Source organism: Saccopteryx bilineata, chromosome 10, assembly GCF_036850765.1.
Source record: "Saccopteryx bilineata isolate mSacBil1 chromosome 10, mSacBil1_pri_phased_curated, whole genome shotgun sequence".
NCBI classification, from domain to species: Eukaryota; Metazoa; Chordata; class Mammalia; order Chiroptera; family Emballonuridae; genus Saccopteryx; species Saccopteryx bilineata.
The window spans coordinates 18,431,285-18,444,628 of NC_089499.1; the positions used below are offsets into that span (position 1 = coordinate 18,431,285).

The 13,344-nt window shown below is 45.4% G+C and overlaps 1 protein-coding gene and 1 long non-coding RNA gene across 3 annotated transcripts in view; both read right to left on the bottom strand.

Annotated features, from left to right (window-relative positions):
* Nucleotides 1-13,344, bottom strand: part of LOC136314345 (uncharacterized) — a 251,799-nt gene that overhangs the window by 42,036 nt on the left and 196,419 nt on the right. The window lies entirely within an intron of this gene.
* CMTM7 (CKLF like MARVEL transmembrane domain containing 7) overlaps nucleotides 861-13,344 on the bottom strand; it is a 56,439-nt gene continuing 43,955 nt past the window's right edge. The window contains exons 3-5 of one of the 2 annotated variants that reach the window (XM_066245102.1): nucleotides 7,759-7,857; nucleotides 3,904-3,985; nucleotides 861-1,487 (exon numbers count right to left, since the gene is read on the bottom strand). In XM_066245102.1, coding sequence (XP_066101199.1) covers nucleotides 1,474-1,487; nucleotides 3,904-3,985; nucleotides 7,759-7,857 — 195 coding nt within the window. In that variant the 3' untranslated portion in view covers nucleotides 861-1,473. The remainder of the gene's footprint in view (nucleotides 1,488-3,903; nucleotides 3,986-7,758; nucleotides 7,858-13,344) is intronic. The other variant, XM_066245103.1, reaches the window with a different exon arrangement.

A 13,344-nucleotide genomic window follows, 5' to 3' on the forward strand; every position in this document is an offset into this window, starting at 1 on the left:
CCTCTGACTATCACTTGTTTTTGTCCTTACAAAATTTTTTGAAGGGCAAAAAATTCAAAAATGAAGAAGATATCAAACAAGCACTGGTTCAATTTTTCGCATCAAAAGATAAAACATTTTTCAAAAATGGGATATACAAATTGCCCTCACGCTGGCAAGAAATCATTAATAATAATGGCAATTATATTATTTAATGAAGTTTACTGACAGAAAAATTTGTATTGTTTTATTCCAAAAATGGACAGAACTTTCCGGTAGACCTTATATATATTTTAATTGGGGTAAAATATATATGACAGGAAATGAACCATTTTAATAATTTTGGGGTACACAGTGCAGTGGCATTAAGAACATTTAACTATTGCTAAACCATCACCACTGTCCACCTCCAGAATGTTTTCATCTTCCCGATCAAAAACTATCCCCATTAAACACTAACTCCCTGTCCTCTCCCCAGACCCTGGCAAGCACCACTCTCCTTTCTGTCTCCCTGAATTTTGACTAGTCTAGGTCCCTCAAGTAGGGAAACCATACTGCATTTGCTGCTTTATGTCTGGGTTATTTCTTTTAACAGCATGTCTTCAAGGTTCATCCATGTGTCAGAATTTCCTTCTTGTTTTAAGGCTCCCTGCGTTGCTTTGAGTCCTGCTTTATGTCTCGATTGAACAGTACCAGCTTCCACCCTTACAATCAATTTGCTTTCAAAGTATGAAAATCTTGAGAATCCTCTGCATCCTTTAGTCTTCTCACCTTCCGGGGGCGGTCCCCAGAGAGCATCTCTCCATGAGCCTCGTGGGTCCCTTCACGTCACTCCTGGTTTTACTACCTTCTTCCAGTTTAATAAAAAAAAAATCCTTCAGTAATTGGCCAAGTCAATATTTTATTAAAAAACACAAACACACACACATTTAATGGTCACGAAGGCAGAGCCAGAAAGGAGACTGAGATGTCGTCTTTGGGGACAGGCTGACCACACAGTGCTTCTACAGGCACGCCTCACTTTAAAGAAGGAGGGCATCCTTGAGACCCGATTCCCAAGCTAGATAAATTAGGAGAGGGCTTTGTTTTTATAGGCACACCAGCCGTGGGCAGTTTCTCCCCCCTGAGGAATGTGATTTACGCAGGAGTACTCAGAAACCCCTCCAACTGTGCTAAGTGCGTCACCAGTCCCTGAGGCAGTTTTAAAAGCAGGAGAGAGAGAGAGAGAGAGACATCGGATTTCCCTGGAGGCCGCTTTTCTTTCCCAAATGGGGGAGGGCATTCTCCAAGGAAGGCCGGAGAGAGAGACTGGGAGCAGGTCCGGGACCCAGGAGGAAGGCGAGGGCCCCTTTCTGCACCCAGTGGTCTGGGCAGGTCTTTGGCACAGGAACACAGGTTCAGAACTCTTTCCTAAGATCGCTGGCGCACGGATCCTCCCGTCTGCCGGGCACGCGTCCTGCAGGGCCTCCTCTGGGCCGGGAGGCTGGGGTGTCCTCAGACGGGTGCATCTTGGGAAGGAAACAAACGGCAAAGTGAGGACGGCTGGCCAGCGCACGGCCCCCCACAGCGCGGACACACGCGCTGCTCCTGCACTGCCTTCCTCCACCCCGCACCAGCTTTCACGGGATCCTTTTATTCTGTCAATACATTTCTGAAAAAGCAACAAATGAAATAGTGCAGGCTTCTTCCTCAGAGGTACTTGAACTCCGTTAGTTGTTTCTTTTGGCTCTTCCTCCACAATGTTAAGTAATATGTTTACTCCAATATTTAGAGATTTATCTATCACCTTTAGACATTACCTAGTAGCATTTTTTACTTTTCTTAAACAGCTTTACTGAGATATAATTCACATACCATAGACTCGGCCCATGGTTCTCACTGTAGTCGCAGGACTGTGGAACAAGTTCAGAACGTGTTTGCCACTTTAAAAGGAAACCCCAGACGCATAAGCAGGAACCCCTGAATCCGCCCCCAACCCTAAGCAACCACTCATCTACTGTCTACTGTCTATCTCTGTGGATGTGTGGATTCTGGACATTTCGCATAAATGGAATCCTATGATATGTGTTCTTTTATGGCTGGCGTCCGTCCTGTTAACTGTTTTGCGGTGACTCCTAGAAAGAAACTGACACTCTGCTGTGACCATCTTTCCTACCCTGACAACTCACAACATAATGTATATGCTTTGATGTTTTTATTTTATTTATTTATACAGAGACAGAGAGTCAGAGAGAGGGATAGACAGGAATGGAGAGAGATGAGAAGCATCAATCATCAGTTTTTTGTTGCGACAACTTAGTTGTTCATTGATTGCTTTCTCATATGAGCCTTGACTGCGGGCCTTCAGCAGATCGAGTGACCCCTTGCTCTAGCCAGCGACTTTGGATCTAAGCTGGTGAGCTTTGCTCAAACCAGATGAGCCCGCACTCAAGCTGGTGACCTCGGGGTCTCGAACCTGTGTCCTCCGCATCCCAGTCCGACACTCTATCCACTGTGCTGGTCAGGTGCTTTGATGTTTTTAATGCAGTTCTTTTCTTTTCTTTTTTTTTTTTTTAAAGAGAAAAAGAACAAAGAAAGGAAGTGCTAGATCAAAGAAAGAAGTCGATTAATCAGAATAGCTGGTTCTCGCTTTCAGCAATTCTAAAGATAAAAAAAAGTAAGGTACAGGTATAGAGATACATTTGTAAGAATGCTCACTGCAGTGCTTTTTAGTAGCAAAGAATGAAAACAACAAGAAAAGATAGAGCCGCCACCTAGGAGACAAGTAAACGACGGCACAGACGTGCCACGGAGTTCACACGGCACCACGGAGCCACCAAGAACAGAGAGGAGCAACTGTGGACGTGGGGGAATGTCTGATGGATGACAGAGTAGGAGAAAAAGTAGGTTACAAAATAACACACACAGTTCTGATCCTTTTAATCAAAGCAGCATATATATTTCTACATCGCTGTCTATATCTCTACACAAAGAGAGGAGATCCTAGAGCACAGCCAGTGCGTGCTCTTTCTGAATAGCATCATGACGGGTGGTTTTTATTAAAAAAAAAAAAGTTGTTTTTTGCAATTTCTACTTTTTAAAAAAATTTTGAGAGCGAGAGGAGGGGAGAGAGAGAGAGAGACATTGATTTGTTGTCCTACTTATTCACACACTCATTGTTGATTCTTGTCTGTGCCCCGATGGGGATGGAACCCGCGACCTTGGCTGTGGGGCAATGTTCTAAACCAACTGAGCGAGTGGGCCGGGGCCTTTTCCAACTTCTTTTATTAACAATTTTTTTTTTTTTTTTGTATTTTTCTGAAGCTGGAAATGGGGAGAGACAGTCAGACAGACTCCCGCATGCGCCCGACCGGGATCCACCCGGCACGCCCACCAGGGGCAATGCTCTGCCCACCAGGGGGCGATGCTCTGCCCCTCCGAGGTGTCGCTCTGCCGCGACCAGAGCCACTCTAGCACCTGGGGCAGAGGCCAAGGAGCCATCCCCAGCGCCCCGGCCATCTTTGCTCCAATGGAGCCTTGGCTGCGGGAGGGGAAGAGAGAGACAGAGAGGAAGGGGGGGGTGTGGAGAAGCAAATGGGCGCTTCTCCTATGTGCCCTGGCCGGGAATCGAACCCGGGTCCCCCGCACGCCAGGCCGACGCTCTACCGCTGAGCCAACCGGCCAGGGCCTATTAACAATTTTTTAGAGTATATTTTTTAAATGGTCTACACTTTATTTTTGTCATTAGGAAACAGTTAAAGAAAATGCGTCTCCATCAGAGGCTGAAACGTGAGGGCCTTCCTGGGTGTGGTGGGCGTGGGAACTAGAGCTCAGGTCCCCTCCAGTGGGCTGTTCTCCGTGTGCCACCCCAGAACAGGCTGTCCCCCTGTACCTGCGCACAGGGACCTGCCAGAGACCATCTGGGTTTGGACAGCCAGGACTCACCTGCTGACTGGGTCACGCAAGAGATCTTGTAGGACAGCCACACACTCGCCAGGCAGAGGAAGGTGGCCACGAAACCGAAGATCTGCACGGGAGACAGAGGAGAGGAAGTTCCAGGCCAGCGCCAACCACTTGGACAGTCTTTCTGCTTTTCATGTCTGTACCTGTCCCCGGCATGAACTGTGCCCGGCAGGGAGCTTGGGAAGTCACGTAACCCAAACACCTCATTCTCGCTCAGGTGCAGGGATGAGGCCCTGTCCTGTCCCCCCCCAGCTGGGACCCAGGTCAGACATGGCAGCCAGGCCTCCGGGTCCCCACCCTCGGCTCTTCTCGCTCTGGGCAACCTCAGTGCCCATGTTCAGGCTGTTTCAAAGGAGCGACTGTAATTGCCCTGGCCTAAAGTTAAAAAAAAGGTGGACTTATAAATTTTGATTTGGGTTTACAGGTTTTTAATGTTCAAATGGATTTTATTGGTGTGGTAGCACTGTTTGTATTTTATTCATAACGGTTTCTGTCTGGCTTCGAAGCTGGGAAAGAGCCAGGGGCTGAGGCCCTGCCATCTCACCTTACATTTGCACGTATTTAAATAAGTTTAGACTGAAATAAACTCAGGCGGCGCGCCTTTCCTTTCCGAGGGTTCCCCTGTGCTCCGGTGTGTTCCCCAACCTCCTCACCTGTGGATGGGGAACAGGGCGTCCGCAGAGGGAGAGGGCCTCGCACGAGGCTCGTCAAACAAGTGAGAAGTGGGCACGTGCTCTGGTGCCCCATCTGCAACTTCACAGCCTGAAGCCATTTTCCTGACTTGTGAACAAACCTGGCACCTGCAGCTAAAATTTCCTGAGCACTTACTATGTACCCACCAGTCTGTCTAAGCCCTCAGGTGTGCTGACTCCTTTAGCCCTCATAACTCTGCCGGGTGGGTCCTGCTGTTACCCTCCCAGCCCCTCATTTTACAGCTGAAGAAACAGAGGGGCAGGAGGTCAGCTATTCTGCGCAGGGCCCCAGAACAGCAAGGGCCAGCCCTGGGATCGGAGCCCGGGGCTCTGGCTCCAGAGCCTGCACTCTGCTCTAGTTGCAGCCCAGGTGTTCTCAGGCTTGCAAAAAGCCTCAGGCTCATTATGTTGCCAGTCAGTGTCCAGCGGCAACCACTGCTGACGCAACCACTGCTGACGTCCAGAAGGAATGGCCCAGGGTGAAGGACAGAATTTTCAAGGTTCCTTTTCTTATCAAGTGCAGCTGCTGGGCTGCCCCCACAGGCCCACACCCCCCCCCCCCTTTCCTTGGCTCCTTTTGTACTGATTGTCTGTGCCTCATAATTAGCCTATTAGAGCCTCTTGTGGCCTCTCATTGTCTGTTGTGCACAATTAGCACATTGTATCCTGTCCTGGTCCCCAACTGTCTGCACTGCATAATTGAACAGTTTAATATTTCGCTACATAATGCTGTTCTGGATGACAATGCTTTGTTTGCTAATTGCTTACTTGCCTTGGCCTTGACTCCTGAACTAGATCACCATTTTTTCATAAGCAAGGATCCTATTGTTTTATTTATTTATTTATTTATTTATTTATTCATTCATTTTTTAGAGAGGAGAGGGAGAGACAGAGAGAGAGAGAAAGGGGGAGGAGCTGGAAGCATCAACTCCAATATGTGCCTTGACCAGGCAAGCCCAGGGTTTCAAACTGGCGACCTCAGCATTTCCAGGTCGGCGCTTTATCCACTGCGCCACCACAGGTCAGGCAGATCCTATTGTTTTACTGCATCCGACTCCCCCATGGAACCAGGCTTGGTCCTAGGCACCAAGATGGCGTTTGATAAATGGGGTTTATGGGATGCCAGGGCTAACACCATTATAGATCGTATAACCCGAATCATAAAGCCTAGCGGGAATCTCCCCACGTGGTCCTGAAACAGAGTAGGCGCAAGTGTCTCTGTGCCTCCTCCATCAGCCTGTTTGCAGTTTGGGCAGGTGGTAACCTGGAGGTGGCAACCACACCTGTCCCTGGAGGCTGCAGAGAGCGGGGCGGGCGGTGGGTCTGAGGGGGTGCTAGGTGGTGGACGGAAGGCTGGGCTCTGGGAGGCACGTAAGGGGCGTGAGTGTTCAGAGTGACCTTCTGCCTCATGCCGACCCTCCGAGGGCAGAATCTACCCCAGTGGAATTCCAGGCAGGAGCCCACTCTCAGCCCAAAGTCTTGAGGATTCTGGTACTGTGCGTAAATGAAAGGGTGACTGTCACACAGACAGCTTTTCTTAAAACTCATTTTAAAAATCTTGCCTGCTCCTGGGCCTGACCTGTGGTGGCGCAGTGGATAAAGCGTCGACCTGGAAATGCTGAGGTCTCCGGTTCGAAACCCTGGGCTCGCCTGGTCAAGGCACATGTGGGAGTTGATGCTTCCAGCTCCTCCCCCCTTCTCTCTCTCTGTCTCTCTCTCCTCTCTGTCTCTCCTCTCTAAAATGAATAAATAAAATAAAAAAAAGATAAATAAGTATTTAAAAAAAAAATCTTGCCTGCTCCTGCCTGACCTGTGGTGGCGCAGTGGGTAAAAGCGTCGACCTGGAACGCTGAGGTCACCGGTTCAAAACCCCAGGCTTGCCTGGTCAAGGCACATATGGGAGTTGATGCTTCCTGCTCCTCCCTCTGTTCTTTCTATCTCTTTCCTCTGTCTCTTTCTCTCTCTGTGTCTCCTCTCTCTAAAAAAATGAAATAAAAAAATGTAAAAATAAATAAAATAAAAAAAACACTAAAAAAAAAAAATCTTGCTTGCCTGCTCCTCATATGGCAGAACGGTACTGGTCCCCAGGCCACCAAACTCGAAACAATTTGCTAAATCAGAAATCAGATGACAGGAGTCTGTAAATCTTTTTAAAATAATGACACACACCTGTGTGTATATATGTGTGTCTACGTGTGATAAGTACAAACAGCTCCCACAGCGCTGTTGTTTTTGACTTTCCATGCTACTTCCATTCAGGCTATCAGGTGGGTCAATTTCCACCTTTGAAAGGTACAGGAGGGTGACTTCCTGGCCTGAATACTGTTAAAATGAGGATTGGCAAAGCTAGGACTGATGGCCAATATTGATTACTAACTGGCCACAGTGCTGTTCCCCTGGGCCCAACAGCGGCTCCAGAATCTTTCTCTGGATAGAGCTGATATAGCCACGAGAAGATGACCACCATGAGCATGTGATTTAAAAACTACTTGCCCCCATGGCCCTGGCTGGTTGGCTCAGCGGTAGAGCGTCAGCCTGGCGTGCGGGGGACCCAGGTTCGATTCCCGGCCAGGGCACATAGGAGAAGCGCCCATTTGCTTCTCCACCCCCACCCCCTCCTTCCTCTCTGTCTCTCTCTTCCCCTCCCGCAGCCAAGGCTCCATTGGAGCAAAGATGGCCTGGGCGCTGGGGATGGCTCCTTGGCCTCTGCCCCAGGCGCTAGAGTGGCTCTGGTCGCGGCAGAGCGACGCCCCGGAAAGGCAGAGCATCGCCCCTGGTGGGCATGCCGGGTGGATCCTGGTCGGGCGCATGCGGGAGTCTGTCTGGCTGTCTCTCCCCGTTTCCAGCTTCAGAAAAATACAAAAAAAATAAAAAAAACTACTTGCCCCCTGATTTAGGTCGTGTCTGTAAGAGAGCAAACCCGTACCATGGGGACCATCTGTTTGCCAACAGCCCTGGTGATTCACCTCCTGAGACCCTCCGCTGGGGGCCCAAGTTTAAGGCTCTTTGGAGACGGGGCTGGCTGGATCACGGTGGGTACTGACTCCGTGATAGACAGAAAACAATCCCTTTGCGCTCTCCCCATCGGGAAGAAAATGAGCATTCAGAACGTGAATTGCCGAAGTCTCCCCGGGAAGGTTCTCACCGCTGCGGCCACCAGCTCGCTCTGGTTGTAGCTCTTGGAGGCTGCCACAATGGAGGCGATTAGGAGGAGCAGGGTACCGATTAAATAGTGCAGAAGTTCCTGGGGGCGAAAACAAAGCAGAGCAGTGGGTTGGGAGGTCCGCTCTGGGTCTTAGAAGCACCCGGGCATCAGAAGAGATAAACAGAAGGGGAGGGAGTGTGACCTCCCGACAGCAGCAGTGTGGCTCACAGGCAGGCAGGGAGAAAGGGGACAAGAAGAAAGGACGCTTCTTGTGTGAGAGGAGATGTCCATCAAGGGCGGCTCCCCTGCTCAGATCAATGTGCAGACAGCACCTTGACCTCTGGCCAAAGCTTCTAAGAAGCAAATGCGCTTCTCCCAACTCCCTGGCTGGAGAGTTTAAACAAAGCTCCAGCCGGAGGAGCAGAGCCCCCTAAAGAGATGTGTGCCTTTTGCTTCTGCTTTAGAGAATGTTTCGGGCTCACACTGTGATGACTTGGGTGGCTGCCTGGAGTGTCTGCCTGTTCTGTGAACAGTTTTTTTAGGTGTGGATTTGAGAGGCGCTTGGTCCCCTTAGACCAGAGTGTGATCAGGGGCCCTTCTGTGAAGTGCTCGGGTGTTTGGTGAGAGCTGGTTTCCTCACTCCTAAGTCCCACTGGTTTTGTCCTCCTTTTGTCTTCTCTGGTCTCTTCTCCCGGGCAGTGTGCCTCAGGCTGCGCTCTGCTGAGGAGTCTCCCGGTGGGGCTGACTTCACCTCTGCTCCTCCCCTGGGTGCAGGCGGGTCCATTTCCATCCCACACACTCTCCAGGATCAGAATGTCATTCAGCAGCATGGAAACACTTCCACCTCCTCCTGTGTCCTCCCCAATAAACACTAGAGCAGAGCAGGGCTGGGGTTTAGGGCCATTCATAGTACTCATTCTAAATCCAGAGCGTATCCATTTTCAGTCTTCAATAAGAGTCCAGAAATGATTCCTTCATGAACTCTGCCCATCAGGCAGGTGGCTCCTACATTTTGGGAAAGCATTCCAAGTTCAAACTGCAGCTCCTCTCAGAGCTGTGTAAAATCAGAGACCCCGATTTCTCCCGTAGGGACCAGAAAGGACTATCACAAGGTAGACCAAAGAGATTTTGACTAAGAGCAGATGAGTAACTGGAAGTTCCCTACCTCCAAGATTCTTACACACAAAGGAAGAGGAGTATGACCTGGGATGGGAAAATGCCTGGAGAGAGTACTAAATGGAAGGGGCCTCAACTGTCCTTGGCGAGCAGATGTGTGGCTCAGCTTATCCTTCCAAAAACCATAAACCTTTATGCACCCAATAAAAGAACAACAAAATACATGCCGCCAAAACTCACAGAAATGAAGGGAGAAATAGATAATTTTAAAATATTAGCTGGAGACTTCAATGCCCCACTTTCAATAATGTTTAGAAAAACTAGGGGAGGAGAGCCCCAAGAAAAGAAAAAATCAGCACAGATCGTATACTGGACCATAACACAAACCTCAATAAATGTAAAAGGATTGAAATAATATGTTCTCCAACTACAATGGAATGAAGTTAGAAATCAGTAGCAGATGGAAATTTGGGAAAATCACAAATTTGTAAAAATTAAACAACACATTCCTAACTAATTAATGGAGAAATCACATGGGAAATTAGAGAATACTTAGAGGTGAATGAAACACACACTATACCAAACTTATGGGATGCAACTAAAGCAGTGCTCAAGAGAGACATTTTTATCTATAAATGTCTATATTAAAAATGATTTCATGTTAATAACTAACCTTTGACTTAAGACACTGGGAAAGAAGAGTAAACTAAACCTAATGCAAGAAGAAAGAAGGAAATAAAGATTGGAGCAGCAATTAATGATACAGAGAAAATAAAAATAATAGAGAAAATTAATAAAACTAACAGCTGAGCCTGACCTGTGGTGGCGCAGTGGATAAAGCGTTGACCTAGAAATGCTGAGGTCGCCGGTTCGAAACCCTGGGCTTGCCTGGTCAAGGCAAATATGGGAGTTGATGCTTCCAGCTCCTCCCCCCCTTCTCTCTCTCTGTCTCTCCCTTTCCCCTCGAAAATGAATAAATAAAAATAAAATAAAAATGTTAAAAAAACAGATGATTGGTTTAAAAAAAAACCCCCCAAAAAAAACCCTAACAGCTGGTTCTTTGAAAAGATTACAAAAGACAAACCTTTGGCTAGATGGATCAAGAAAAAAATTTTAAAAAGAGAGAAAAGATTCAAATGACCAATATTGGAAATGAAAGAGGGGATATCACTACTGATCTTATAGAAATAAATAGGATTTTAAAGAAATACTATCAACAAATGCATGCCAAAATTAGATAACTTAGATGAAATGAACATATGACTAAAGCAGAAAAAATAATCTGAATAAATTTATAACAAATAGAGTTTGGAATTAATATGAAAAAATTACCTACAAGAAAAGCCAAAGTCCAGATGGCTTACCAGCTCTTTACAAACTCTTCTGAAAAACAGAAGATGAGGGACTCTTCTCAAATTATTCTGAGGCTAGTATTACCCTGATAACAAAACAAGATGAGGATGTCATGAGAACAATGATATCTCTTATGAAAGCAAATACAAAAATCCTCAACAAAATACCAGCAAACCAAATCCAACTACATATAAACCAAATTTTATACTATGGCAAGCAGAATTTATTCCTGGAATGCAAGGTTGGTTCCACATATGAAAATCAATGTAATACACCATATTAATAGAATATTGGTGGGGGGAAACTCACATGATTATCTCAATAGACAAAGAAAGAGTATTTAAAAAAAATCTAACACCCTTTCAGGATAAAAACACTCAACAAAGTAAGACTAGAAAGTAATTTCCTTGGTCTGATAAATAGCATCTACAAAAGCCCACAGCTAATATATTTCATGATAAAAGATGGACTGCTAGTCCTGGCCGGTTGGCTCAGCGGTAGAGCGTCGACCCCACGTGTGGAAGTCCCGGGTTCAATTTCCGGCCAGGGCACAAAGGAGAGGCGCTCATCTGCTTCTTCCCCCTTCCCCCTCTCCTTCCTCTCTGTCTCTCTCTTTCCCTCCCGCAGCCAAGGCTCCATTGGAGCAAAGTTGGCCTCGGCGCTGAGGATGGCTCCATGGCCTCCACCTCAGGCACTAGAATGGCTCTGGCCATAAGGGAACAACAAAACAATGCCCCAGATGGGCAGAGCATCACCCCCTGGAGGGCATGCCGGGTGGATCCCGATCAGGCGCATGCGGGAGTCTGTCTGACTGCCTTCCCGCTTCTAACTTCAAGGAAAAAAAATAGCAAAAAAACCCCCAAAAACATGGACTGCTTTTCTCCTAAAATCAGAAAAAAAGATAATGATGTCTACTCTTGCCTCTTCTATTCAATGTTCAATGAATTTCTTGTAATAAGGCAAGAAAATAAAATAAAAAGCATCTAAATTGGGAGGAAATGTAAAACTATCTCTATTTACAGGTGGCATGATCTTGCATATAGAAAATACTAAGGAATCCACTAACAATCTATTAGATCTAATATATAAGTTCACCAAGGTTGAAGATTCCAGATCAATATAGAAAAATTAATTGTATTTCTAATTTTTGCAATAAATAATCAAAAAAAGAAATTAAGAAAATAATTACATTTGAAATATCATCAAAAATAAGGTATTTAGGAAAAAATTTAACCAAAAAGTTCAAAATATATACTCTGAAAGCTATTAGACATTGTTGAAAGAAATATTAAAAGATCTAAATAAAATGGAAAAACTCCCATTATCATGAATCACGAGATTTATTATTGTTAAAATGGCAATGCTCTCCAAATTATTTTACATTAGAATCCTTTATTATTTTATGATTTATTATTACCCTTTATATTATTAATTCCTATTAGAATCTCACTTGACTTCTTTGTAGAAACTGAAAAGCTGATTCTAAAATTCATACGAAATTGCAAAAGCCCAAAACCACCCTGAAAAAGAAGAACAAGTGGGAAGACTCGTACTTTCTAATTTCAAAACTTACTACAGGTCTATAGTAGTCAAGATAATATAGTAATATCAATGTAATAGAACTGAGTCCAGAAATAAATCCATGTGTTTATGGCCAACTAATTTTCAGCAAGGGTGCCAAGACAATTCAATGGGGAAAGAACAGTCTTCCGAACAGATGGTGATGAGACAGCTGGATATTCACATATAAAAAAACAAAGCTGAATCCTTACCTCACACTTATGTGCGAAACTAACTCAAAATAGACTGAACACCTACATGGAAGAGCTACAACTATGAAAATTTTAGAAGAAAACATAGAAGTCAATCTTTAGTCTTGGATTTGGCCATGGCTTTTTAGATTTACCAAAAACATAAGCAACAACAACAACAAAAATAGATTAGTTAGATTTCATTGAAATTTAAAACTTGTGCTTTAATGAACACTATCAGGAAAGTGAAAAAAAAAACCCAGCAGAATGGGAGAAAATATCAGCAAATCATAATTCTAATAAGGGATTTTTATTAACTAGACTATACAAAACCCCCCAAAAAACAAAACTCCCACAAAAACTCCTACAGCTCAATAATAAAAAGACAACCCAATCAAAAAATGGGCAAAGTATCTGAGTAGAAGAAAATACACAAATTGCTAAAAAGCACATGAAAAGGCTTGACCAGGAGGTAGCACACTGGATAGAGCACTGGCCTGGGATGCTAAGGACCCAGGTTCAAAACCCCGAGGTCGCCAGCTTGAATGCGGGCTTGAACACAGGCTCATCTGGCTTGAGCACAGGTTGCCAGCTACAGCACAGGGTTGCCAGCTTGAGCACGGCATCATAGACATGACCCCATGGTTGCTGGCTTGAGCCCAAGGTCACTGGCTTGAGCAAGGGGTCACTAGCTCTATTGCAGCCCCCCGGTCAAGGCACATATGAGGAAAGCAATTTGAACTAAGGTGCCACAAACTGTGAATCGATGCTTTTCATCTCTTTCCCATTCTGTCTGCTGTCCCTCTGTCTTGTCTCTCTCTCGCTTAAAAAAAAAAAAAGCACATGAAAAGATGATTGACATTGTTAGTCATCAGAGGAAATGCAAATCAAAACCACAAGATATCAGATTCCGCTTCATACTCACTAGAATGACTACACGCTGAAAGTTGGAAAATAACAAGAATAGACAAGGATGTGGAAAAAAGCAGATCCCCCAAATGCACTACTGATGGAACATAAACTGATACACCACTTCAGAAAACAGTCTGGCAGCTCCTTAAATAATTAAACATAGTCACCAGGTGACCCAGTGATTCTACTCTTATATATATGACCAAGAGAACTGAAATCATGTCCAGACAAAAAACCTGCACATAAATGTTCATAGCAGCATTATTCATAATAGCCAAAAAGTGAAAACAACCCCAATGTCTATCAGTGATAAATGAGCAAACAAAATGCGTTCAAATGAATAGTATTACTTGGTTGTGAAAGGAATGAAATGCTAATATACACCACAATGTAGATGAACCATGAACGGCCTCTGCTAAGAGGAAGAAGCCAGTCACAGAAGACCACATACACG